Genomic DNA, 24,476 nt, shown 5'->3' with positions numbered 1-24,476 from the left:
GAACAAGCTTATTTTTCTTCAAGAACCTGGTTCCTTTAGGGATAAATGGTATTTAAAAACCAAAGTATGGGCACCAGGTATACTCATTGCTCCTTGGGTGTGGTTGCTGTTTGTCCTTTCAGCAGATTAGACTAAGAAATCTGTAATTTCAGGGACACCTGGGTGGCTCAGTTGGTTAAGTGTCTACCTTAGGCTCAGGTCATGATCTCAGGGTCCTGGGATCGAGTCCCACATCGGGCTCCCTGCTCAGCGGGGAGCCTGCTTCTCCCTCTTCCTCTGCCTGCCGCTCCCCCTGCTTGTGCTCTCTCTATCTCTCTGAGAAATAAATAAAATCTAAAAAAAAAATACAGAATTTCACATTTTTTAAAAGTTGGGTTCATACTTATACCTATAATTTAAACCTAATACCACAGGGTTGTTCTTTACCTTCCCCTGTTCTATATTTATATATCTCTTCTTTCTCATTGAGAATTCTGTCTTACCCAAAACATCAATATATTTACTCATATTGAAATATTTAAACCAACTTTGCATTCCTGGAATTAGTCCCCATGGTCATGATAAATTATCCTGTATATATTGCTGGATTAGGTTTACTGATGTTTCATTAAATATTTTTATGACTATGTTCATTTGAGATAATTGTCTATAATTTTTGTTTAAGTCTTTGTTGGGGTTTTTAAAAAAATATGCTGGTTTCATAAAATTAGTGGGGAAATGTTACCCACTTTCTTGTTTTCTGAAAAAATTTGGTAAGAGTGCTGGTACCTTTTTCTGTAAATGTTTCATAGAATTTACTATTGAACCCATTTTGGTCTACAATTATCTCAAGATATTTAAAATTATGAATTTAGTGTTCTTCATGGACATAGGGCAACTCAGATTTTCTACTTCTTGTGTTTTAATAATTTATGTGTAAAGGAATGTATTCGTTTTATTTAAGTTGGATTTATTGGTATGAAGTTCATAATTGTCTTATGCCTTTAATGCTTATTATAGCATTTATAGGGATATCCCATCTTTCATTTATTCTTAATAATGAATTTATTTTTTTTCTTGATCCATCTAGCTGGAGTTTTATCAGTTTTATTGATCTCAGAGAATCTTTTTCATTGATTTTTTTTTTTTTCTGGTGTCCATTCTTACTGTTTTTGTTTTTATTCGTTCCTGTCTTTCCACTTATTTTGGGTTAATATATTACTTTTTCCTAGCATCATAAGTTGGAACCTTTTTTTTTTTTTTCTTTTTTCTAATACAAGCATTTAAAACTACTCTTTCCTGTAAGTACTAAGCAGTACTTCAGGTGCATTTCACAAATTTTGTTATGTTAGTTTTCATTATCATTTAGTTAAAACTATTTTTTAATTTCCCTTGTGAATTTTGATCCATGGATTAATTACAAGTGTGTTTACTTCTCATCTATTTGGTATTTTCCCAAATATCTTGTTATTTCCATTATGGGCAGAGAATATTCAATCCTTTTAAATTTATTCAGTACATGGTCAATCTTGGTAAATGTTCCATTTGTACATGAAAAAATGTATATTCTGTTAGATAGAGCATTCTGTAAGTGTCAGTGTGGTTAAGTTGTTTGATACTGTTGTTTGGTGGTATGTGTCACTATTAATGTTTTGTATGCTTGTTTTATCAATTATTGAGAGAGTGCGGGTTTGTCTATCTTCTCAGTTCTGTCAGTTTTTATTTCATGTATTTTGCAGTTCTTATTAGGTACACACATTTAGGATTGTTGTGTCTAAATGAATTGACTCATCATTATGAAATGTCCCTTTTTACGTAAGATAACATTCCTTTTTCTTGAGTTCTATGTCTATTATTAACATAGTCTGATATATGATAATATGTTAACTTTCTTATGAATGGTACTTGCTAGTGTAGTCTTTTTTCCCATATTTTTATTTTTAACTCATCTGTGTCTTTATATTTAAAATGTCTAGGAGTTTGTATTTTCTATCCTATTTAGAATTCCCTGGCTCTGTGTTTTTAGGTTTTTCATTAGTTTTAGAACATTTTAGACATTGTGTTGTCAAGTATTTCCTCCTACCCTTTCTGTCATTTAACATTTTTTTCCCTTCATCTTTTTCAATAACTTGTTTATATAATTGAGATTATATAGAATATGTAATCATTTTACCATATTTGAATTTCTCATGTCATATATTTTTTCTAATAGTAAAAGCAGTGTGTTTATCATAGAAACTTCTGGACAAAGTTACAAAAGAAGTAAAAATTACCTAGAATGTTCAAACCACAGATAGAAATTTTAACATGATTTATTTTACATAGTTGTAGTCCCACTAACTACATAATTTTTTCATTGTGGTAAAACACACAACATTAAATTTACCATAGTAATCATTTTAAGTATACTTTGTAGTAGTGTTAACTATACAAACATTTTTGTGCAACGTATCTCTTAGAACTTTTTCATCTTGCAAAAGTGAAACTCTATATTTCTTGAACAACAAATCCCCCTCTCCCTCCCTGTAGGACCTGGAAACCAGCATTGTAATTGCTGTTTCTAAGAGTTTGACTACTTTAGATACCTTATATAAGTGGAATCATGCAGTATTTGTACTTCTGTGACTGTCTCATTTCACGTAACATATGCCCTCAAGGTTCCGAATGAAGAATTTTTTTTAAGGCTGAAAAATATTCCATTATATGTATATACTACATTTTTTTAATCTTTCATCTGTTGATGGACATTTAGGTTACTTCCACTTATTAGCTATTGTGAATAATGGCTGCAGTGAACATGAGTGTGCCTTTTATTTTTTCTAGGATTCTAATAGTTATCTTAAACTGTTTGATATTATTCCACAGATCTTAGATGCTCTCTTCTAATTTTTTCCACTCTTTTTTTTTTTTTCCTGTTTGTGTTTCAGTTTGGGTAATTTCTGTTGACCTGTCATCAAATTCCCGGATTCCTTCCTCTTCTATATTTTGTCTACTGATGAGCCCATAGAAAGCATGTTTTTGTCTCTTAACTTTCTTCTTCATTTCTTTTTTTAAAATTTAATTTATTTATTTATTAGAGAGAGTGAGCAAGAGAGGAGAGAGCACAAGCCGGGGGAGGGGCAGAGGGAGAGAGGGGAGCAGACTCCCCACTGAGCAGGGAGCCTGATGTGGGACTGGATCCCAGGACCCTGGGATCATGACCTGAGCGGAAGGCAAACACTTAACGGACTAAGCCACCCAGGTGCCACTCCCTTTTTCACTTCTAACATTCCGTTTGACCCTTATAATTTCTGTGCTAAAATTCCCCATCATTGCTTGTATGTTATTTACCTTTTCTATTATAATCTTTAACATGTTAGTTGTGGTTATTTTAAGTTCCTTTGATAATTTTGACATTTGTGTCATCTCTGAAACTGTTCTGTATGTTGCATCTTCTTTTGGTAGTGTTTTTTTCCCTTGCCTTTTCATATGTCTTGTAATTTTTTATTAAATTCTGGGGACATCACATGTGAGACTGAAGGCAAACAGTATTTATGACCAAAATGAATGCACCTCTTCTGCTAGGCAGTTAGTGTTGGTGATTGAGCCAATCTAGTCAGGAATAGAGCCAGGTTTGAATTTTGTTGTTATACTTACTTTCTGTTACAAACTGTATGTTGTGTTGCCCCAAATTCATACACTGAAAGAACAACCTTCAATATGATTGTATTTGGAGAGGGTCTTTATGGAAGTAATTAAGATTAATGAGGGCATAAGGGTGGGCCTGATCCAAAAGGATAAGTGTCCTTATAAAATATGAGACATGAGAGAATATCTTTTCTCTTTCACTGTCTCCACCATGTGTGGACAAAATGAGAAGGCAGCTGTCTACAAGCCCGGAAGAAAACTTGCACCAGGAGCTGAATATGAATAGGCTGTCATCTTGATCTGTGACTTCTAACCTCTAGAATTGTGAGAAAATAAATTTTTGTTATTTAAGCCACTTAGTCTACAGTATTTTGTTATGGAAGCTGGAGCAGACTAATAACACCTTCAGTGCACCATAGGCTTGAAATTTTTCTTCTGTAATCTTTTGTTTAGAGTGGGGTTGATTTGCCAGAGGATTTTTCTCAACATTCCTGTTTAACCCTCTGCTTTATGTCTTCCTCGTGCACTCATGCTTCAGAGATAGTTTTTCTCCATGTTCATGCCTTTTCTCCAAATGTAGATTACTGTTGCTTATTACTTGGTGATTACTAGTCTGATGCAAGGCTGTAGGAGGTGTTTCTTGTTGTCTTGGTCCAGCTTCAATATTAGGTAGGCCCTATGACCCTGAGTCTTAGGATGGGGTTTTTAGGTTTCTGTATCTTAGGTGAAAGTAGAAGTCCAGAAATTTTTTCTGACCTATTCTCTTTTCTCCTTATGATACTTATTTGAGTCCTGTTGTGTTCTAACACATGATTTTGTGAAATCTCAGTATTTGAAAATTTAAGGTTTTAGCATATAAATTTGGTAATCAGTCTTCATGGTGTAGGGACACAGCCAGTGGTAGTACGTATGTGATGGCTTTAGGAAAAGGCTCCTCCTTTGAGTGGGCTGATTATGAGAAGTTGCCCCTTCCTGCTTCAGGCTTGGTGTCTGATTTCAGTCCCCACTTTTCCCAGTGGCTATGCATTTGAACCAGGAAAAATTTTATAGTTGCTTTCTTGTGATAAATGAGAGAAACTTATAAAAAAGTTACAAAATAGGAAGTCCATATAATACCACTTTTAACATGTATGTTTTTTTCTGTTTACAAGAGTGGATTCAGTTTACACTACTGCTTTTAACTTCTTGTTTAACTATAAATTACTTTCTCCCTGAAGGCCATTACTGAAGAATTTCTATAAAATTTAGAAATACATTCTAAATTTATTAGAAAGTCTGAGCGGGCTCTAAGGGGAATAGTAGTTTGAGACAATAAAACCACACTTCAGGATTTGTTTTCTGGTGCTTTGTGTATAACAAGCACTGAAATGTATTGGTTAAATGTTAAAATTTTTATGAAAGTGGTTTATCTGTAACTTTAGGAACACATCTAACCCTGTGATGCAAGGTATACTATTATCAACGCATTAAAAAATAGCTGATTTTTGTTTTGTAGGTATCCTGCAACATCCAGATGGCACAGTTTTGAAACAGTTACAGCCACCTCCAAGGGGTCCAAGGGAGCTGGAATTCTATAATATGGTAAGTAAGGTAAGATTTGTTTCATTGTATTCAAAGAGTTTTTCATAGTTTCTGATGAGTAGGTAAGAAATACATTTGACAGCATGTCCTGGTGTATTGTTTATGTGACTGAAACAAAAGCTTTATGAAATACAATGCTTATCTTTATTGATACAGTCTAGTATTTTCCCACTGTACTTCATTTTTAAAATTTTATTTATTTTAGAGAGCACGTGCACATGAGCAGGGGGAGGGGGAAGGGCAGAGGGAGAGGATCTCTAACAGACTCCCGTGCTGAGTGAGGAGCCCAACGTGGGGCTCCATCATGACCCTGAGATCACGACCTAAGCTGAAATCAAGAGTCAGCAGCCCAACTGACTGAGCCATCCAGGTGCCGCTACTCTACTTCATTTTTTTTATTATTATTATTATTTATTTGACAGAGACACAGCAAGAGAGGGAACACAAGCAAGGGGAGTGGGAGAGGGAGAAGCAGGCCTCCCGCAGAGCAGGGAGCCTGATGCAGGGCTTGATCCCAGGACCCCGGGATCATGACCTGAGCTGAAGGCAGACGCTTAACGACTGAGCCACCCAGGCACCCCTCTACTTCATTTTTGAGAGATCCTTATTCTGAGCTGCTAAAATGATTTTAATTAATGGATTTTGACCTACAGTTTAAAAACCCCTTATCTGAGAGCCCATTTGTATTTCTCAGAAGTGCTGAGTTTAAATAAGTGTTTTTATTTTTACTACAGGATTGTTTTAGAACCTTAAATATGCTAATGTGTACTGTGAAACTCCAAATTTGGGGAGGGGGAAAGGGCATACTTAACATCTAATTAACTCTATGACTAGGAATACTTTTTAGTACATTCACAGTGTTTTCAACCCATCAACTCTGTCTAGTTACAAAACATTTTCATCACACAAAAGAAAACCTTGTACCTGTTAAGCCATCCCTGGCAACCATTAATCTGCTTTCTATGGATTTACCTATTCAGGATATTTTGTATAAATGGAGTTATATAATATGTGTCTAGCTTGTTTTGTTTAGCATAATGTTCTTTTTTCTTTTAAAGATTTATTTACTTATTTTAGAGGCAACAAGTACAAGCCAAAACAAAAAACAAGTACTACTATAAATGCTTTTCCAGTATTAACTTGTTTGATCCTCACAAAAACCTGTGAGTTAGGTACTATATTATCCTCATTTTATATATGTGCATATGAAGGCATGATTAGTTGAAATAATTTGATCAAGATCCATTCAAATAGTTAATGATGGTCCCTGGATTTGAATGTATGCAGTCTAGCTCTTGAATATGTGCTTTTAACTGCTACACATAGCCTCTTTTTTGAAGAATGTATTTTATATTCTGTAAAAGCCTTGTACGTAATTTGTTCAATTTATTCTTGGTACCTCATTTTTTGTTTCTATTGTAAATAATATTTTTTTGAATTAAGTTTCCCAATGATTGCTAATATACAGGAATGAAATAGATATTTGTATTTCTTTTATCTTATTGAACTCTACCAGTTCTAATTGTTTCCTATGTAGACAGTTAAAGCTACTGTGATTGGAAGGGTATTTTGTTGTTGTTGTTCCTTTTGAATCCATATATTTCTTTCAAGTACTTCCAGTTCATTGATGAATAGAAGCAATGATGGGAGGGAGGGTATCTTCCTCTCATTTCACGGAAGTGCTTCTAATATTTCTCCTTTTAAGTATGGCTTTCTCTCTTGTTTCTTTGATAGATACTTCTTCCCAGGTTAAAGAAATTGCCTTCTTTGTGAGTCAAGACTCTGTCAAGAAACAAATGGTGCCCTGTGTCAGTTTAATAAAAGGACTGTTTACAAAGGTGTGGTCACAGTTTAAGGCCACCTGCAAGAGATAATGCTATACCATCCCTGGGCCTGAAAGGGCAAAGAAAGGGAGTGGTAACTAGAACTCAGGGAAGGTAACTTTACAAGAAGGTATGAACTGAGAAGGAGGGAATTAGAGAAGTAAATAACCTGACCTTAACCCTTTTCCTACCCTCCACTGTCTTGTACCATTAAGAGACAATGGCAGGAGGACAAGAGACGACCACTGATGCAGTTGATTGAAGTTAGCTTCTTGGAAAAAGGGAAAGATACACAGCAGCCTTTCTATTTTTATTTCAAGAAACTTTTTAAGACATGAATGGGTATTGAATATTTTTCGGCTACCTTTTCTGTATCTGTTGAAATAATTTTATGAGTTTCCTCTTTTAATCTGTTGATATAAATACCATAATAGATTTCTAATCTATTATCACCTTTCATTTTTGGAGTAAAACCTACTTTTACATGTCCTTTTAATTTTTTTTTTTTTAAAGATTTTATTTATTTATTTGACAGAGAGAGACACAGTGAGAGAGGGAACACAGGCAGGGGGAGTGGGAGAGGGAGAAGCAGGCTTTCCACTGAGCAGAGAGCCCGACGCGAGGCTGGATCCCAGGACTCTGGGATCATGACCTGAGCCAAAGGCAGACGCTTAACGACTGAGCCACCAAGGCGCCCCTAATTTTTTAATAATATGCATTACTGAATTTCGTTTGCTAGTGTTTTATTTAATATTTTTTCCACCTATTCTCAAAAATGAGATTGAATTATTATTTTCTTCACATATTTCCCTTGTCTGGTTTTGATATCAGGTTTCTTATATCTTCATAAAATGAGCCAAGGGGCATTTCTTTTTCTATTTCGTGGAAGAATTTGTATCAGATAAGGATTTGTTCCTTAAGGGCTTGATAGAACTTAACTGTAAATCATCAGTGTAGCCAGCTGTCTGTCTTTTTTCCTTTCCTTTTTTCTTTTTTTATTATGTTATGTTAGTCACCATACAGTACATCATTAGTTTTTTATGTAGTGTTCCATAATTCATTGTTTGTGTATAATACCCCATGCTCCACGCAATACATGCCCTCCCTAATACCCATCACCAGGCTAACCCACCCCCTCACCCCCTCCCCTCTAAAACCCTCAATTTGTTTCTTGGAGTCCATAGTCTCTCATGGTTTGTCTCCCCCTCCGATTCCCCCCCTTCATTTTTCCCTTCCTTCTCCTAATGTCCTCCATGCTATTCCTTATATGCCACAAATAAGTGAAACCATATGATAATTGACTCTTCTCTGCTTGACTTATTTCACTTAACATGATCTCTTCCAGTCCCATCCATGTTGATGCAAAAGTTGGGTATTCATTCTTTCTGATGGCTGAGTAATACTCCATTTTATATATGGGCCACATCTTTATCCATTTGTCTGTTGAAGGGCATCTTGGCTCTTTCCACAGTTTGGCTATTGTGGACATTGCTGCTATGAACATTGGGGTGCATATGGCCCTTCTTACCTCTGTGTCTTTGGGGTAAATACCCAGTAGTGCAATTGCTGGGTCATAGGGTAGCTCTATTTTTAATTTTTTGAGGAACCTCCACACTGTTTTCCAAAGTGGCTGTACCAACTTGCATTCCCACCAACAGTGTAAGAGGGTTCCCCTTTCTCCACAACCTCTCCAACATTTGTTGTTTCTTGCCTTGTCAATTTTTGCCGTTCTAACTGGTGTAAGGTGGTATCTCAATGTGGTTTTGATTTGGATTTCCCTGATGGCTAGTGATGATGAACATTTTTTCATGTGTCTGTTAGCCATTTGTATGTCTTCTTTTGAGAAGTGTCTGTTCATGTCTTCTACCCTATCCTTTTTTTTTTTTTTCATTTCGTTCCTTCTTTCCTGGAAAAGGATTTTTTTCTTAAGATTTATTTATTTATCTGAGAGAGAGAGAAAGTGTGAGCAGGAGAAGGGGCAGAGGGAGAGACTATCAAAGCAGACTCCTGCTGAGCATGGAGCCGGACACAGGGCTTGATCTCATGAGGCATGAGATCAGGACCTGAGCTGAATCTAAGAGTCAGATGCTTAACCTACTGAGCTACCGGTGTGCCCCTGGGAAGGGATATATTTTTAACCACTGATTCAGTTTTTTAATATCTTTTGTCAATGTGATAATAAAATATAGTTGGATTATATATGACTTCTTTTATATTCCTAATATTAATTGTTTATTTGCTGCTTCTATCTTTTTCTTGATCAATTTGGCCCCCAGCATTTTTTAGAGTGTAATGGTAGGGGAAGGGAGAGGATGACAGTGTTTTTACTTTTCAGGAGTTAGATTTTCATTTACTCTCCCTGTTTCAGTATAGTAACTCTGTCTTTATCTATGCTGAGTCCCTAAATTCAGAGATCCTTTGGTTCAAGTCTTCAGAGTGGACCTTTATGAAGCCCAGACTTCACTGCTCAGTTTAACTCTTTTGGTTCCCTCTTTATTTTAGAACCCTATGAGTTTCATTTTCTCTTCCTTGGGAGCTCAGCTAAGCATTTAAGAAAATGTTTATTATATTTTATCCTACATTTCTCTAGTTAGAAAGGTTTTTTTTTATCACCCCCCCCAAAAAAAATATTTAAAGTAAGAAGAGAAAGTTCCGCTCTTATATATACTCTTCTGGTTCTTTTATCTTTTTTACTTACAAATATATCATGGACTTCAAGTACATAGAGATATACTTGCTTCCTCCATCCTGTTCTTATGTCATCATGAACACTCTGCCGTCACTGATGTTATGCCAGGAACAAAGGGATGATAAGGTATACCCTTCTCTTAATTACCTTGGTCTAGAAGTGACTAATAAATATCACTTCTGCTCACATTTCAATAGTGAAAGCTGGGAAATACAGTGTATCACATAGATTCTGTCACACTTGAGTTTATTCTGTAGAATTCTGTTTTATGTGTAACTACTTGACATGAATATGGCTTGACAAATAGAATTGTAACACTAAGATTTCATAAGCATTTTATACCAGTGAACTTTAATGATTTTGGATAATTAGGTAGACCATATTGTGAGAATTCATTGGATAACATGCCTTACAAGTTGTTTTTAAACCAAAAATATTTTCTTGCCCTCTTCTAGGAAAAAAACTAAGAATCTAGTTCAGGATATGTGAACATTTCTAGTATTTTCTAGAATTATTACTGGTTATAAATCAAGGAATTAAATGAGCAATAATTAGACTTACATTGAGTTAAAGGATAATTTTTTAAAGGTAAAATCCTAACTCCCAAGTGCCTAGGTGGCTCAGTTGGTTAAGCATCTGCCTTCAGCTCAGGTCGTGATCCTAGGGTCCTGAGATCGAGCCCCGCATTGGGCTTCCTGCTCAGCAGGGAGCCTGCTTCTCCCTCTCCCTCTGCTACCCCCCCTACTTGTGCTCTCTCTCTCTGTCAAATAAATAAAATCTTTAAAAAAAATCATAACTCCCTTACAGATATAAAATAAATACATGTTAAAGATTTTGTTAAACTCATTGTATAATGAGGGAACCAAGCAGATATTGAAACGGGTTCAAAAGAGAAGCCAAAGAAGCACAAATTTATAAGGAATAAAGGGAAGTTGAAATAAATATATATATCTGCCCTCCCATGAGGGGTGGTGGAAGGTGGAAGGAAGTGAGTTGAACCTCTTCTGGACAGAATTTATTTACATTTCTATGGACAAGAGTTATTTTGCATTTGCTGAAAGTTTTATCTACAACTTACTTAGTTGTAAAATAGTTCAAGGACAGTGAAAGCCTAGAATTAGATAACCAAGAAAAATGTGCTCTAAACAATACATACTTTTTTGTTGGAGACACACAATAATCTTTTTTTTTGCTTCCAAATGTATTTCCAATTGAAACTCACACGAGATAAATTATGATTCAACAGTATTGTTTTACTTGAGAAATGTGTAGGGCAATTGTAAAGCATTATAAGAAACTATCATGCAAATGTTATATTTCTCTTTGTTTCAGGTTTATGCTGCTGACTGTACTGATGGAATTCTTTTAGAGCTACGAAAATATTTGCCAAAATATTATGGCATTTGGTCGCCTCCCACTGCACCGAACGGTAATCTTTTCTTAAAAATTCATCCTTTACTATTAATTCATGAGAGTGGCTTTTTATTTTATTTTTTTACTTTTTTTAAGATTTTATTTACTTATTTTTTTTTTTGAGAGAGAGACAGTGCACAAGCAGGGGAAGTGGCAGGCAAAGGGAGAAACAGACTCCCCACTGAGCAGGGGAGCCTGACGCGGGACTCGATTCCAGGACCCTGAGATCATGACCTGACAGTGCCTGTTTAAAAGGCTTTATATAGGGCCCCTGGGTGGCTCAGTTCGTTAAGCAACTGCCTTCGGCTCAGGTCATGATCCTGGAGTCCCTGGATCAAGTCCCGCATCGGGCTCCCTGCTCAGCAGGGAGTCTGCTTCTCCCTCTGACCCTGCCCCCTCTTATGTGCTCTCTCTCTCATTCTCTCTCTCTCAAATAAATAAATAAAATCTTTAAAAGGCTTTATATAAAATTAAGCCTAGTTTTATACAGACAGAATATATGTGTTTTTCTTTCTAGTCTTTTCTCTACTTCATTAAGGAAATCTTACTAATACTTTTTTTTTTAAAGATTTTATTTGAGAGAGAGAGAGAGAAAGTGAGAGAGCAAGCATGAGCGGTTGGAGGGGGCAGCAGTGGGAGAGGGAGAAGCAGACTCCCTATTGAGCAGGGAGCTCCATCCCAGACACCTGAGATCATGACCTGAGCTGAAGGCAGATGTTTAACTGGCCGAGCCACCCAGGCATCCCTACTTTTGCTTTTCATACCCAGTTTCTTAAATGGTGTATAACATTAATGACCAACGGAGCACCTGGGTGGCTCAGTCAGTTGAGCGTCCAACTCTTGATATGGGCTTAGGTCATGATCTCAGGGTCATGAGATCTGGCCCCCTGTTGGCTCTGTGGTCAGCAGGAAGTCTGCTTCTCTCCCTCTCTCCCTTCCTCTCCCTCTGCCCTTTCCCCCCATCCTCCATTCACATGTGCACACTCTTTCTCTCTCTTTAAAATAAATGTCTTAAAAAAAATTAATGACCAATTTGTTATAATTGAATACAAAAATCTATGTACTTAATACTGTGTTAATTTATAGATGTTCTTTTTTCCTAATTTATTGGGTAATTTCTTTTTCCATTTTGAGTAGGAAAATCAAGAAAAATATTTTCTTTATGTAACTCCCTCTGTATCTCGTTCTAGGCTTTAAATTGCAATCTTTTAGGGGTGTCTGGGTGGTTCAGTTGGTTAAGCATCTGACTCTTGATTTCAGGTCATGATCTCAGGGTTGTGAGATTGAGCTCCATGCTGGGCTTGGAGCCTGCTTAAGATTCTCTCTCCTGGGGATGCCTGGGTGGCTCAGTTGGTTAAGATTCTCTCTCCTTCTGCCTCTGCTCCCCTCCCCCTTAAAAAAAAATTGCAATCTTTTAAAAAAATACCGCTAAGTTTCATGGTTAAAGGACAGAATGATCTATGTAAGGGCACAGCATCTCTTTCTTAATGAATACTTGAAGGAGTATTTGCCTTTTCAAAGCCTTTGACAGAGCAGACAGGATTAAGTAAACAAGTAGCATGACTACTTAATGATTGAAGAAGGTTGATGAATGGGTGAAGAGTTTCAAACTTGACTGAGTTTGAGAATAACCCAGAGGCTTGTTAAAATGTAAATTATTAGGCTCAACTCCCAGTTTTTTTATTATGCAGATCAATGTTGGAGTTTAGTGATTTGCTTGTTAAAAAAAAAAGCTACACTTTTTTTGCTGTAGATAGTACTTGAACTGCATTTTGAGAACAGGGAGAGAAGGGGCTCCAGCTTGGGCTTGTTCATCAGTTGTTTTTCTAATACTCATTTACTAGGTGTGGAAATGTCATTTGTATGGAATCATGGTATCTCCCTGAGTATCCTCAGTTAGGTAATAGTAAATCTATGATTCCCCGGGTATTTAGGATTCTTCTGTATTTCAGTAATATGGAAAAAAAAAAAAAAAAGAGCTTTTCTCTTTTCTTCCTCCTTCCTTCTTTCTTTTCTTTCTTTGTCTTTTCATCCCAAATATACAGTATATCCCTGATTCAGATCAGCACATTACTTAAATTATTTCACAAATCTTTATGATCACCTTTACTTTGTAAGGGTTTCCATTGTAACATAAGATAACTGGATTCCATTAAATTTTGCTACTGGTTGCTGTTTAATTTTGAGCAAATCAATACTTATCAGTAAAGTGACAGTGAAAGATTAATGAAGGTTGCTGAGGATGGTACTAGACTGGACATCTAGATAAGTAAATACTCAGTTTAAAAACATTGTTAGGAAGGGGTAGAATAACGAAGCAAACAGCATCATTATTTTTCTTTTAATTTTTTTTATTAACATATAATGTATTATTTGTTTCAGGGGTACAGGTCTGTGATTCAACAGTCTTACACAATTCACAGCGCTCACCATAGCACATACCCTCCCCAATGTCCATCACCCAACCACCCCATCCCTCCCACCCCCCTCCACTCCAGCAACCCTCAGTTTGTTTCCTGAGATTGAGTCTCTTATGGTTTGTCTTCCTCTCTGGTTTCATCTTGTTTCATTTTTCCCTCCCTTCCCCTATTATCTTCTGTCTTGTTTCTCAAATTCTTCGTTTCAGTGAGATCATATGATACTTATCTTTCTCTGATTGACTTATTTCGCTTAGCATATACTCTCTAGTTCCATCCATGTCGTTGCAAATGCAAGATTTTATTCCATTGTATATATATACCACATCTTCTTTATCCATTCATCTGTTGATGGACATCTAGGCTCTTTCCATAGTTTGGCTATTGTGGACATCGCTGCTATAAACATTGGGGTGCATGTGCCCCTTCGGATCCCTACATTTGTATCTTCGGGGTAAATATCCAGTAGGGCAATTGCTGGGTCGTAGGGTAGCTCTATTTTCAACTTTTTGAGGAACCTCCATACTCAAACAGCATCATTATTTTGAAAAGTAGAGTATACAGAAAGAATCTAGGTGAGAGAAGTATTCCAATTAAAAATAACATTTTATAGTTTGGAATTACTAGCATATGATTTAAAAATCAAGGACTTGCTAGCAATCGACAACCTTTTTGGTTTTCAGTACTAAATAGAGGGACATCTATGCTAAAACAGAAAGAGCAGTAAGTTTGAAGTCAAAAGACTTGCTTTTTACCTTGATTTTTTCCGAATTTTGTGAAGTTGGTTAACTCATTAACCTTCTTGAGCTCTACCTTTTCTTCCAAAAATTGAAAATAATACCATATAGATTTGAGAGGATGCATGTTACGTAAGAAGGCCTTGAAAATTCTAATATTCTTATTTGACTATAAATGGAGAAATTGGTGCTACTGGGATAAGAAGATGAAGTGAGGAAAATGAGAGGAGAGAGGAGAAAATGTAAATAAAAGGGGGAAAAGGACAGGAATAAAAAAGTATATGTGTACAGAATGGTTCAGTAATACCAACAATTGCCTCAGGGGATTTCCTAATTCCTTTTCAACTTTTTAGCTCTGGAGGAAATTAGACAAAAATTGTTGCACTATGCACGTGTTTAGCTTTGATTTTACTAGAGAATTCATGGGATCATTTTTCTATTTTTATCCTTTTGATAATGAAATAAATATAAATATATCATGAAACCAAATATTTTCTTAGATTTTAGAACACTGTGATTTGCATTACTGTATTTTACATAGGAATAACTGGCCTTCCCCCTGACCCCCACCCCGAGCATGTTTTTTAGGTGCTCACAGTAGTTTTATAAAGCTTGACATAGTTCTTGTAACCCAGAATAGTAAAGTGTAGAAAGTACTGCAAATTTGCTTAGCAAATTATTGTAACTTCAGTGAAGTATAAGAATGTGCTGACCGATAAGGTTTTTTTCTTTTGATTTTTTTATGATAGCTTTATTAAGTTATGTGATGTATCATAAAAGCCACTCATTTAAAGTATACAATTCAGTAGTTTTTAGTATATTCATAGAGTTGTACAATCATCACTATTAACTAATTTTAGAACATGACCAATGGATTTTTTTTTTAAGTTAAAACATTTGTGAATTATCTTTGAAGATTTTGAGTTAGTTATATATATTAAATCTCATCTGTATCTGTATAAACATAGATGCCTAGTACATGTACTATCAAAAGCCTTTTATTGATAGTTATTTAGGGAGATAGAAAAGTATATCTTCAAGTGGGTTTGAGCAAATTTAGAGTTTTTAAATGTAATCTCCGGCAGCCTGTTAATTGTTAGGTTTCTGGATCTAGCTACTAGTCAAATTTTAGGAAGCATGCACTGAAATAAGCTGTCATACATGTCTGTTCTCTCCTTCACACTTATGTCAAATTTGGAGGCTCAAGGTCTCTGCCTATAATTCTTTCTACTTTGAGTTTATCTTGCTTTTAGAAATGACCGATGATTGCAGTGGAAAGCAGAAGCAAGGCCTTGTCTGTTTTTCCATATGGCTTCATAGTTGGAATTGGGCTCCTCATCTGGCCTTTTCTCCTTTTTGAGAGGTTCAGAAATGAAGACGGTAATCAATACCTAGTAGACTTTCTAGAGATGGTGACGAAGAATTTGATGAAACTTGGAACCTATAGTCTCATAATTTATACAATCAGTAATATTCAGTAAGAGCATCTAAATAAGTCTAAGGAACTAATTATCTTTACTGTTTAGTTATATGTAGGTCTTTCAGTTTTTCCACAGTATTTCAAATGTTTCTATTTTTTTCTCTTTTGATACTGGGAATTTTCCGCCTCTTTCTTAGAGTGCCAGGAATATATTCCAGCAGTAGAAAATTTGCTATAGGAATTTTTTGTGCTTAATGTATTACAAAACAATGTAAGTATTATATTTAATTTATATTAAAGGTAATTATATTTAATTATACATATTTAATTAGAAAATATATTTAAAATAGGAAGCTTCCTTCAGCCATAGTAACCTTGGGTAATCTTACACGGTCATCAACAGCATGAAGTATATAAATATTTTGAGCACACTAACCATGTCATTGGTAAAGCCACTGAGAAATCTTACTTAGTAATCTGCTTAGAACAGCATGAAGTGGTGTATTTCTGAATACCTGGTAGTTATTTTCATGATCTTTACCTCAAAAAATTAATGAAATATAGAAATTCTGTGTAGACTTCTCATAAATTAATAAACAATAGATTTATAGCCAAAGCCTCTTAAACTTAACTATGTGTCTAGTCAGTGTGACCTCTTGTAATGAGCTCCCCGTATTTATAAAAAGTAGATGTCCTTTTATTTATTATACAAAAACCAAGAGTAGCCTTTACAGAATATCTCCTTAGATCTGAGTTTCACAAATGCCAGTCCTTTGACCTCTAGCAGACTGGCTTTATCAGAATCTGTTATCCTAAATAGAGCTTTTCAGAATTTAAAAAAGTAAATCTAGTTATTCTTTCAATATTTATGATGTATACAACATACAAATATACACATGTATATGCATATATATGTAAAAATCACCTCTCTTCATTCAAAATCATATCTTGCAAGTTACATCATATTAAATAATCATATCGTAATTATTTTCCAAACATCATATTAAAGTAGTTTATTTCCTTGACCTTGGTCAGAAGAGATTTAAAACTATTCCACATAGAACATTTATCTTATCCTTAGTCCATCTGATTTTTTGGATGAGTTTTAGAACACATTTTCTGTTTACCTGAAAATTAAAACTACTGCTCCATTCTATACCCAGAGGGGCCTTGCTGAAAAAGTGTCCTTTGTTATCCAGTCTGCGGCATTGCCTTACAATTGAAACTCCCCTGTAGTAAAATGCCTTTGAGCATTTAAATTACTGAATCTTGGGGCACCTGGGTGGCTCAGTTGGTTAAGCGACTGCCTTCGGCTCAGGTCATGATCCTGGAGTCCCTGGATCGAGTCCCGCATGGGGCTCCCTGCTCGGCAGGGAGTCTGCTTCTCCCTCTGACCCTCCCCCCTCTCATGTGATTTCTCTCTCTCTCTCATTCTCTCTCTCAAATAAAATTTAAAAAAAATAAAAAAATAAAAAAAATAAATTACTGAATCTCAAGATTGACCTACTTTGAATGAAGCTCTGTGCTAGCGAAATAATTTGCTAATAGCATTTTTCAGAGAGAATTAGTATTCAGACTTATCTCTAGTGATAACAACCTGTAAAAAAAAAAAAATCAGTAAAGGTTTCAGTGCTCAGATCATGCCCCATTTTCCTATTTACCTATTTCATTCAAAAGCACTTGTGGCAAACTGCTAGATATATGACATTATAGCCTTAAAAGTCTGCATCTCTAAAGCAGGTTTTGATGTTTATTTTTACAACTTAGAGGGAAGGATAGAAATTATAGTCTCAAATTCTTAATTTCACTTAAAAAAAATATCAAGGCCAGGGGACTAAAAGAAAAACACTAAGCCAACTCAGTAGGCCTTAATTTAAGGGGTATTTACTTAAAGCTGTTAATAATTTAGCAGTTATTTGGTAATTCAAGTCATATATCACATATCAAGAACCTGAAAGTAAGGTAAAGAAAAACACATTTGGCTAGTTGAAATAAATGTCAAATAAAAGCCAAGAAGCTCAGGCCTGTTTACTGAAGGAACGACTCAGTTCTTACAGTGTTAGTGAGGCCAAACCCAAAGTCCCGCTGGGCAGTAGAAATGAGAAAAGCAAACATTCATTCATTCAGCAAACATTTATTGTATTCCTACTATATATGGGATTTGCATTTGTATTTTCCTTCTTCCCAAGAGGGGAGGAGGAAATAGAGATTTTATATTAAGATTTGTAATCTACTCTCACTTCTGGCATCTCTATCTTATTACCAAAAAACAGTTTATTGTTTGTTTTTAATCACTACCAAATTGGCAAGTAGAAAATAATAACCCTACACTGAGGTAAAGACGCTATGATACTTAGCTAAGTTCACTCACTATCTTTATACTCCCATCCATCGCCTCACCTCAGGAAGACTTTTGGGGTCTCTTGAGTTATAGAAATTAATGATACACTTGTGAATGTCAGTGATTTACCATACTAGGTTCTAATTAGTCTTTTCTGATATTTGAAATATAAACCTTGTTACTGAAATTTTTACACAGCTATAGGAAAATGATGGATCTGTTTCCTTTACTTTCGCTCAAGGTAGCTGGAGATGGGAGGAGAGAATATGAAGGGGACTGTTCTATGCTGCTTTCTTCCCCATCTTCTCACCCCATCCTGTGGTTATCTTTTAAAGCACAGAAGCTTGGGTGGGTTCCAATTTCTTTTTTTTTTTTTTAAGATTTTATTTATTTATTTGAGAGAGAGAGAATGAGAGACAGAGAGCATGAGAGGGAGGAGGGTCAGAGGGAGAAGTAGACTCCCCGCTGAGCAGGGAGCCTGATGTGGGACTCGATCCTGGGACTCCAGGATCATGACCTGAGCCGAAGGCAGTCGCTTAACCAACTGAGCCACCCAGGCGCCCGGGTTCCAATTTCTTGATCAGGATATTCCCACTGTGCCATTACCTTTCATTGTCAACAGTCCTATGTCTGTATCCAGACCTTTTGTTTTCTCTTGTTGAACATGTCTGCTTGTGAGAGTCCTTTTTTAAAATGTGTCATACTTCTTCCTGTGTGCCAGTGCTGGTTTCTTAGGGTGTAGTTTTTTGTCATATTTGGGCTTGACTTCACCTAGTTCTACAAAATCATGACCTTGCCCCCATCTTCCTTGATTAAGGAATAAAACTTACCTCTTTATTTCTTATCTCAAGGAAAAGATTTATGCCCCTTAAATCTGAGGGGCTTAAAACTTTCATAAGCTCTACCAGGTTTGTTCTCACTTTTAGTTCAACCCAGACTTCTTTGTTGTAATTTAATAACTATGCTTGGTGGGTCAAGGTAAAGGAAAAGAGGGTAAGTCTTCTTTTTTCTCTGGTGGACTTTTTTTTAATTCATAGAAAATACATACCTTCTCTAACTTTGCTACTTTGGTAAAAAGCAGATAAAAGCTTTTCTGTTTTTGAGAAAAAGTTTTTGAGAGAAATGCTTTACATATTCATAACTGAAAATTATGATCTCAATCAGAACTTTGGGAAGATTCTTTCATCAAGTAAAGAGAGAATTTCCTTCTTTCCTTTCCTTCCTTCCATCAAGTAAAGAGAGAATTTCCGTCAGTGTACCTAGACTTTACTTTCAAGCTAAGCTGTAATTAGTTCAGCTTCAGTATATAATAACTGGAACTTTTATAATCTTTTACTTGAATCTCCATTTATAATAGTTTTCTGTGGGAAGATGTATGCAGGATGCCAAAGTAGTTTACAGATGAGCTTTTGATGAATGCTTATATTCTAAGCAAGATATTTATTTTTCTTTTGCGACTAGTGAGACTAGAATATATATTTGGCAGTGACCATAATTTAGATTGATTTACATTTCTTAAACTATACTTCTGTTGTGTACTCTGTGGGAAGGATTTATTCCTATTACTAATTTTAAATGAAGATTTTTAAGAATTATTAAAATACTAAGAGATCTGCTAAGGCACAGATGACATAAAATGTATTCAAAAGGGGAATGCATTCTGAAACAGCTTTTGAAATAATCTCATTTTAATGTCCTTAGAAACCTTATCCTTTTGCTTATGATTGAATATTATTTAATCACTTCCTGCAAGAGTTTCTCTGTGATATTTATACTTGTTATAAATTTGTTGGTCATTTTTTTTTCAGATGGAGTAATAATAATTATTGACTCTGGATTTATTTTAATTTTTTTCTAAGTTTTAAGATTCCTCATATTGTTTTCCCCTGGCAGTTATCTGGGTAGTAATGTGTTTGCTTATTACTAATTAAGGTTTTTCTTTAATAACAGATTTATACTTAAAACTGGAAGATGTGACCCATAAATTTAATAAGCCCTGTATAATGGATGTAAAGATAGGGCGAAAGAGTTATGATCCTTTTGCCTCATCTGAGAAGATTAAGCAACAGGTCAGCAAGTACCCATTAATGGAAGAGATTGGGTTCTTGGTGCTTGGCATGAGGGTAAGAGTGATTATTGGTAACATTTCTCTTTACATGTTCCTCCCTTGAAAAATACAGATGTTAATTATACTTACATATTAGAAGATAATATATTTTGGATTTGGGTTGTCCATATCTCTCCAATGCAGGCAGGGATTTTAGTTTCCTTTGTTCACTAATATATGGTCAGTGTCTGGAGTTATTCTGACACATAGTATATAATGAATGAATGAATGGCTGAACCACAAGACTGTGACTTTGGTAATTTTTTTTTTTTTTTAAGATTTTATTTATTTATTTGAGAGAGAATGAGAGAGAGCACATGAGAGGGGGGAGGGTCAGAGGGAGAAGCAGACTCCCTGCTGAGCAGGGAGCCCGATGCGGGACTCGATCCAGGGACTCCAGGATCATGACCTGAGCCGAAGGCAGTCGCTTAACCAACTGAGCCACCCAAGCTTAAGTTTAGGTGCAAAATAATGTGATAAGTAAATGTGATATTATTTATGATTTGCCATGAGAAAAGTAATTAAGTTTATATATTCAGTTTTTTCTGTATTTTTAAAATAGAAAAGGGAAATTTAAAATTAGGTTATTTCTTCAGACTGTATTTTAAAACAGTTGTTTTATTTGCTCATAATTCTGTAGGTTGACAGTTGAGTTGGGTTCAGGTAGACAATTTGCTGATCTCACTTAGGGTCCCTCATATGGCTATGCTCATTTGGTGACTCAGCTAGGGCTAGATGGTCTAAAATGACCTCACTGTCATGTCTGGGAGATTGTACTGTTGCCTGGGCCTTTTTCCCTGTGATCTCTCATGTTCCAGAAAGCTAGCTGGAGCTTCTTCATATTCCAAGAAGGCAAGATTGAGAGCTATAAGGTCTCTTGAAATCTACATTAGGAAGTCATTTGATGTCACATCTGTAGGACAAAGTATATCACAGGGCCAGCCCATATTGATAGGGAAGAGAAATAGACTCCGCTTCTGATGGTGGGAATAGAGAAGTCACAATATAAATAGCAGTGCACACAAGGATGGGAAGGCTTGTTGAGGCCATCTTTGCAAACAGTATGCCACAGTTAAGTAATGTGGAATAAAATCCTCTGAATAAATGGTATGCCTTCTAGATGTATGGAGGTAAAATTTGTATATATGATAAATGATTGCTTACCTATATAAGCATAATGGCCAGTTTTGAAATTCATCATGTAAGATGATATATATAGGTGTTCCTTTTGACTTTTAAACTGCAATACAGAAGTATTATAGATGAATTGTTAATGTGATGGTAATAACAGCACAGTTGAATTTGGTATTCTGATTATAAATAAAACCAAAGAAATGTTGTACAGTTATTTCATTTTAGAAAACCATAATTAATTGTGGGTATATGGTAAAGAAAAAAAAGGATAATGGAATAACGTTAAACAAGGAATAAATATCCCATAGGACTATAACTGGGCAACTATTTAAACCTTCACTGTTGTCAGATCTCTCACCCTCCCACTTTCCTTCTCACTCTTAGCAGATGAATTTGCCTTCCGCTTCAGAAAAAATAAAAGCTATCAGACAGGATTTCCTTTAATTTTCTGCTAACAGATGTACATACCTAACCTGCAAGTACTTTCATTCCTTCTTATTTCTTCCTGTCACATTGAAGAATTTTTCATCCTCTAGTCTAAGCGTAGCCCTTCCCTGTGTCCTCTGGACCTCAGTCCTACCACCTCTTCAGGAACCTAATACTATTGATTCTCTCTTGGTTTTCTTATATCTTCAACTTCTGTCTCTATCTACTGACTCTTTAACTTTGTTTTGAATATGTTCAAATTACTCAATGTTTTCAGTAACAAAACCTCAAAACCTGCCTTTACTGTGCTCTGCTCTCCAGCCGTGGATTTGACTTGCCTCCCCTTCACAGCTGAACTAGTTATTTCTATTGCATTTCCACTCAGTATTCTTTTATTTTTTTAAAAAAAGATTTTATTTATTTATTTGAAAGAAAGAGCGCGCATGTGCATCCTGCAAGTGGGGGGAAGGGCAGAGGGAAAGGGAGAGGGAGAGAGAGAATCTCAAGCTGACTCTGTGCTGAACTCGGAGCCTGACACAGGCTCGATCTCATGACCCTGAGATCATGACCTGAGCCAAAATCGAGTCGGACGCTTAACGGACTGAACCACCCAGGCACCCCTCCACTCAATATTCTTAAACTTATTCCAGTCTGGCTTCTGTTTGATCATCCCTCCAGATTTGCTCCTTACTAAGGTCCCTAAAGACCTTAACAATCTTCACTGTTACTAGGTCCAAATGACATTTTTCATTACTCACTTTACTTTGAAAAGCAGCTTTCAAAGCTAAGTCCTCCTTAAAACTTTTTCTCTTAGTGTTCATGACACCCTCTCCTGGCTGTTTCCTAAGACCACTTTGCAGTCTTCTTTACCAGCTCATTTCTTTCTGTTTATTCTTTAAATGTTGAGGTATTCTGCTCAGTTCCATTTTACTCCTTTTTTCTTTCTGTTTCTTCCTAAGCAGTGTCTTTTGTTCTTAATTGGTTCATTTTCACTTACACTGGTAACACCCAAATGTGTATCTTCTGCCTCTGGTTTTTCTTTGCTCTCCTAATCTGACCTTTACTTGGATAATGTAAAGACATCTAGAATGAATACATTAAAAACTGACACACATCCTTTTTGCAAACTAACAACCACAACAATAGTAACATCTCTATTATTCCCTATCCCAGTAAATGGCATCACCATACATACAGTTTTACAAAGGAGAAAACTTGTAGTACTATCACATCTCAGAACCATCCATCAGTTCTGTTGATCTTAATTCCCAAACATCTCTTGAGTCCCATTATCCCTTTCCAGACTCTAGTCTTAACTGATCTCTCAAGTTCAGTTTTGCTCTCTTCCAGTCTGTTCATCAAACATTGCAAAAGGTATATCTAATTAGGACATTACCCTATTTAAAAATTCTGCAGCGGGTTTCCGTTACCTTTAGGGTACATATACAGAGGATAAATAAGACATTGTGTGATTTGGCATTCTTGGGGTATGTGGTTTACCCAGAGAAGTAGTTCTTCTGTTTGTATTTTTTTAATAATAACTTTATTGAGATATAATTTACATATCCTTCAGTTCACTCATTTAAATATATGGTTCATTGGTTTTAGTATATTTGTGGAGTTGGGCAACCATCACCACATTCAACTTCAGGATATTTTTATCACCCTCAAAAGAAATGCCATACCTACTAGCAGTCACCCCTCTTTTTCTTCCAGTCTTTCAACTCCCCCTAGTTCTATGAAAATTATCTCTCTGATAATTCTGTTTTCATTTCCTTGAATATATACCCAGAAGTAGAATTGCTGGATCATGTGGTAGTTCTGTTTTTTAATTTTTTGAGGAGCCTCCATACTGTTTTCCGTAAAAGCTCTGGTGGCTTGATGCTGAGATGCTGAGTATAATTCCCAGGGAAGAAGTGTAATTCCTTTTTCCATATTCTGGCCAGTCCTTATTATTGCTTGTCTTTTTGATGATAGCCATTCTAACAGGTGTGAGGTAATGTCACTGTGGTCTTGATTTGTGTTTCCATGAGATTAGTGATGTTGAGAACCTTTTGATGTTCCTGTTGGCTGTTTGGATATTTTCCTTGGAAAAAATGTCTATTTAGTTCCTCTGCCCATTTTTTTAATTAGATTTTTTTCTATTAAATTGTATGAGTACTTTTATATTTTAGATATTACTCCCTTATCAAATATATGATTTGCAAATATGTTTTGGAACCACACTATTGTAGCCTTGGAGTAAGCTTTGAAATCAGAAATCGTGACAGCTCTAATTTTATTCTTCCTTTTTTCAAGATTGTTTTGACTAATTCTGGGTCCTCCTTAAATTTACACGTGAATTTTAGGATTAAGTTGTAATTGTCAGTTCCTGCAAAAAAATGCCAGTTCGGATTTTGGTGGCGATCATACTGGATCAATTTGTGTTCCTATTATTTTTGTACTCATAACTTCCTTTATACAATAGTTAACATATTGTTTAATTATCTAAGAAAGGATATGATTGAAGTATGAGATAATAAATGAAAATGATGTGAATATAGATTTACTTATACAATTCTAGGATATTAAAAATAGGAGATAAACCTTGAATTTTAATAGGAATAATGTTAAGGTTAAATTTTTCATAATTTATTTCTTTGGAAGGTGGTAAATTCATTGAACTCTTTAGTCACAGTGGATTTATAGACTAATAATAGAGTTGGATAATTTGATCTTATTTTTTTTTAACATTTTAATTTATTTATTTGACAAAGAGAGACACAGAGAGAGAGGGAATACA

General features: G+C 35.5%; 1 protein-coding gene across 2 annotated transcripts in view; it reads left to right on the top strand.

The window, feature by feature from the left end:
• The window catches only part of IPMK (inositol polyphosphate multikinase), a 47,871-nt gene that overhangs the window by 8,979 nt on the left and 14,416 nt on the right, over positions 1-24,476 (top strand). Inside the window, exons 2-4 of one of the 2 annotated variants that reach the window (XM_064594655.1) lie at positions 5,102-5,187; positions 11,032-11,128; positions 19,978-20,150. In XM_064594655.1, coding sequence (XP_064450725.1) covers positions 5,102-5,187; positions 11,032-11,128; positions 19,978-20,150 — 356 coding nt within the window. Of the gene's footprint in view, positions 1-5,101; positions 5,197-11,031; positions 11,129-19,977; positions 20,151-24,476 lie in introns of both variants that reach the window. The other variant, XM_064594653.1, reaches the window with a different exon arrangement.

This window comes from Mirounga angustirostris, unplaced genomic scaffold (assembly GCF_029215605.1).
Source record: "Mirounga angustirostris isolate CCGP_5_RB_7025 unplaced genomic scaffold, mMirAng1.0.hap1 SCAF_6, whole genome shotgun sequence".
NCBI classification, from domain to species: Eukaryota; Metazoa; Chordata; class Mammalia; order Carnivora; family Phocidae; genus Mirounga; species Mirounga angustirostris.
The sequence above is the reverse complement of the archived record's forward strand: the minus strand, read 5'-3'. Positions and strand labels throughout refer to the sequence as shown.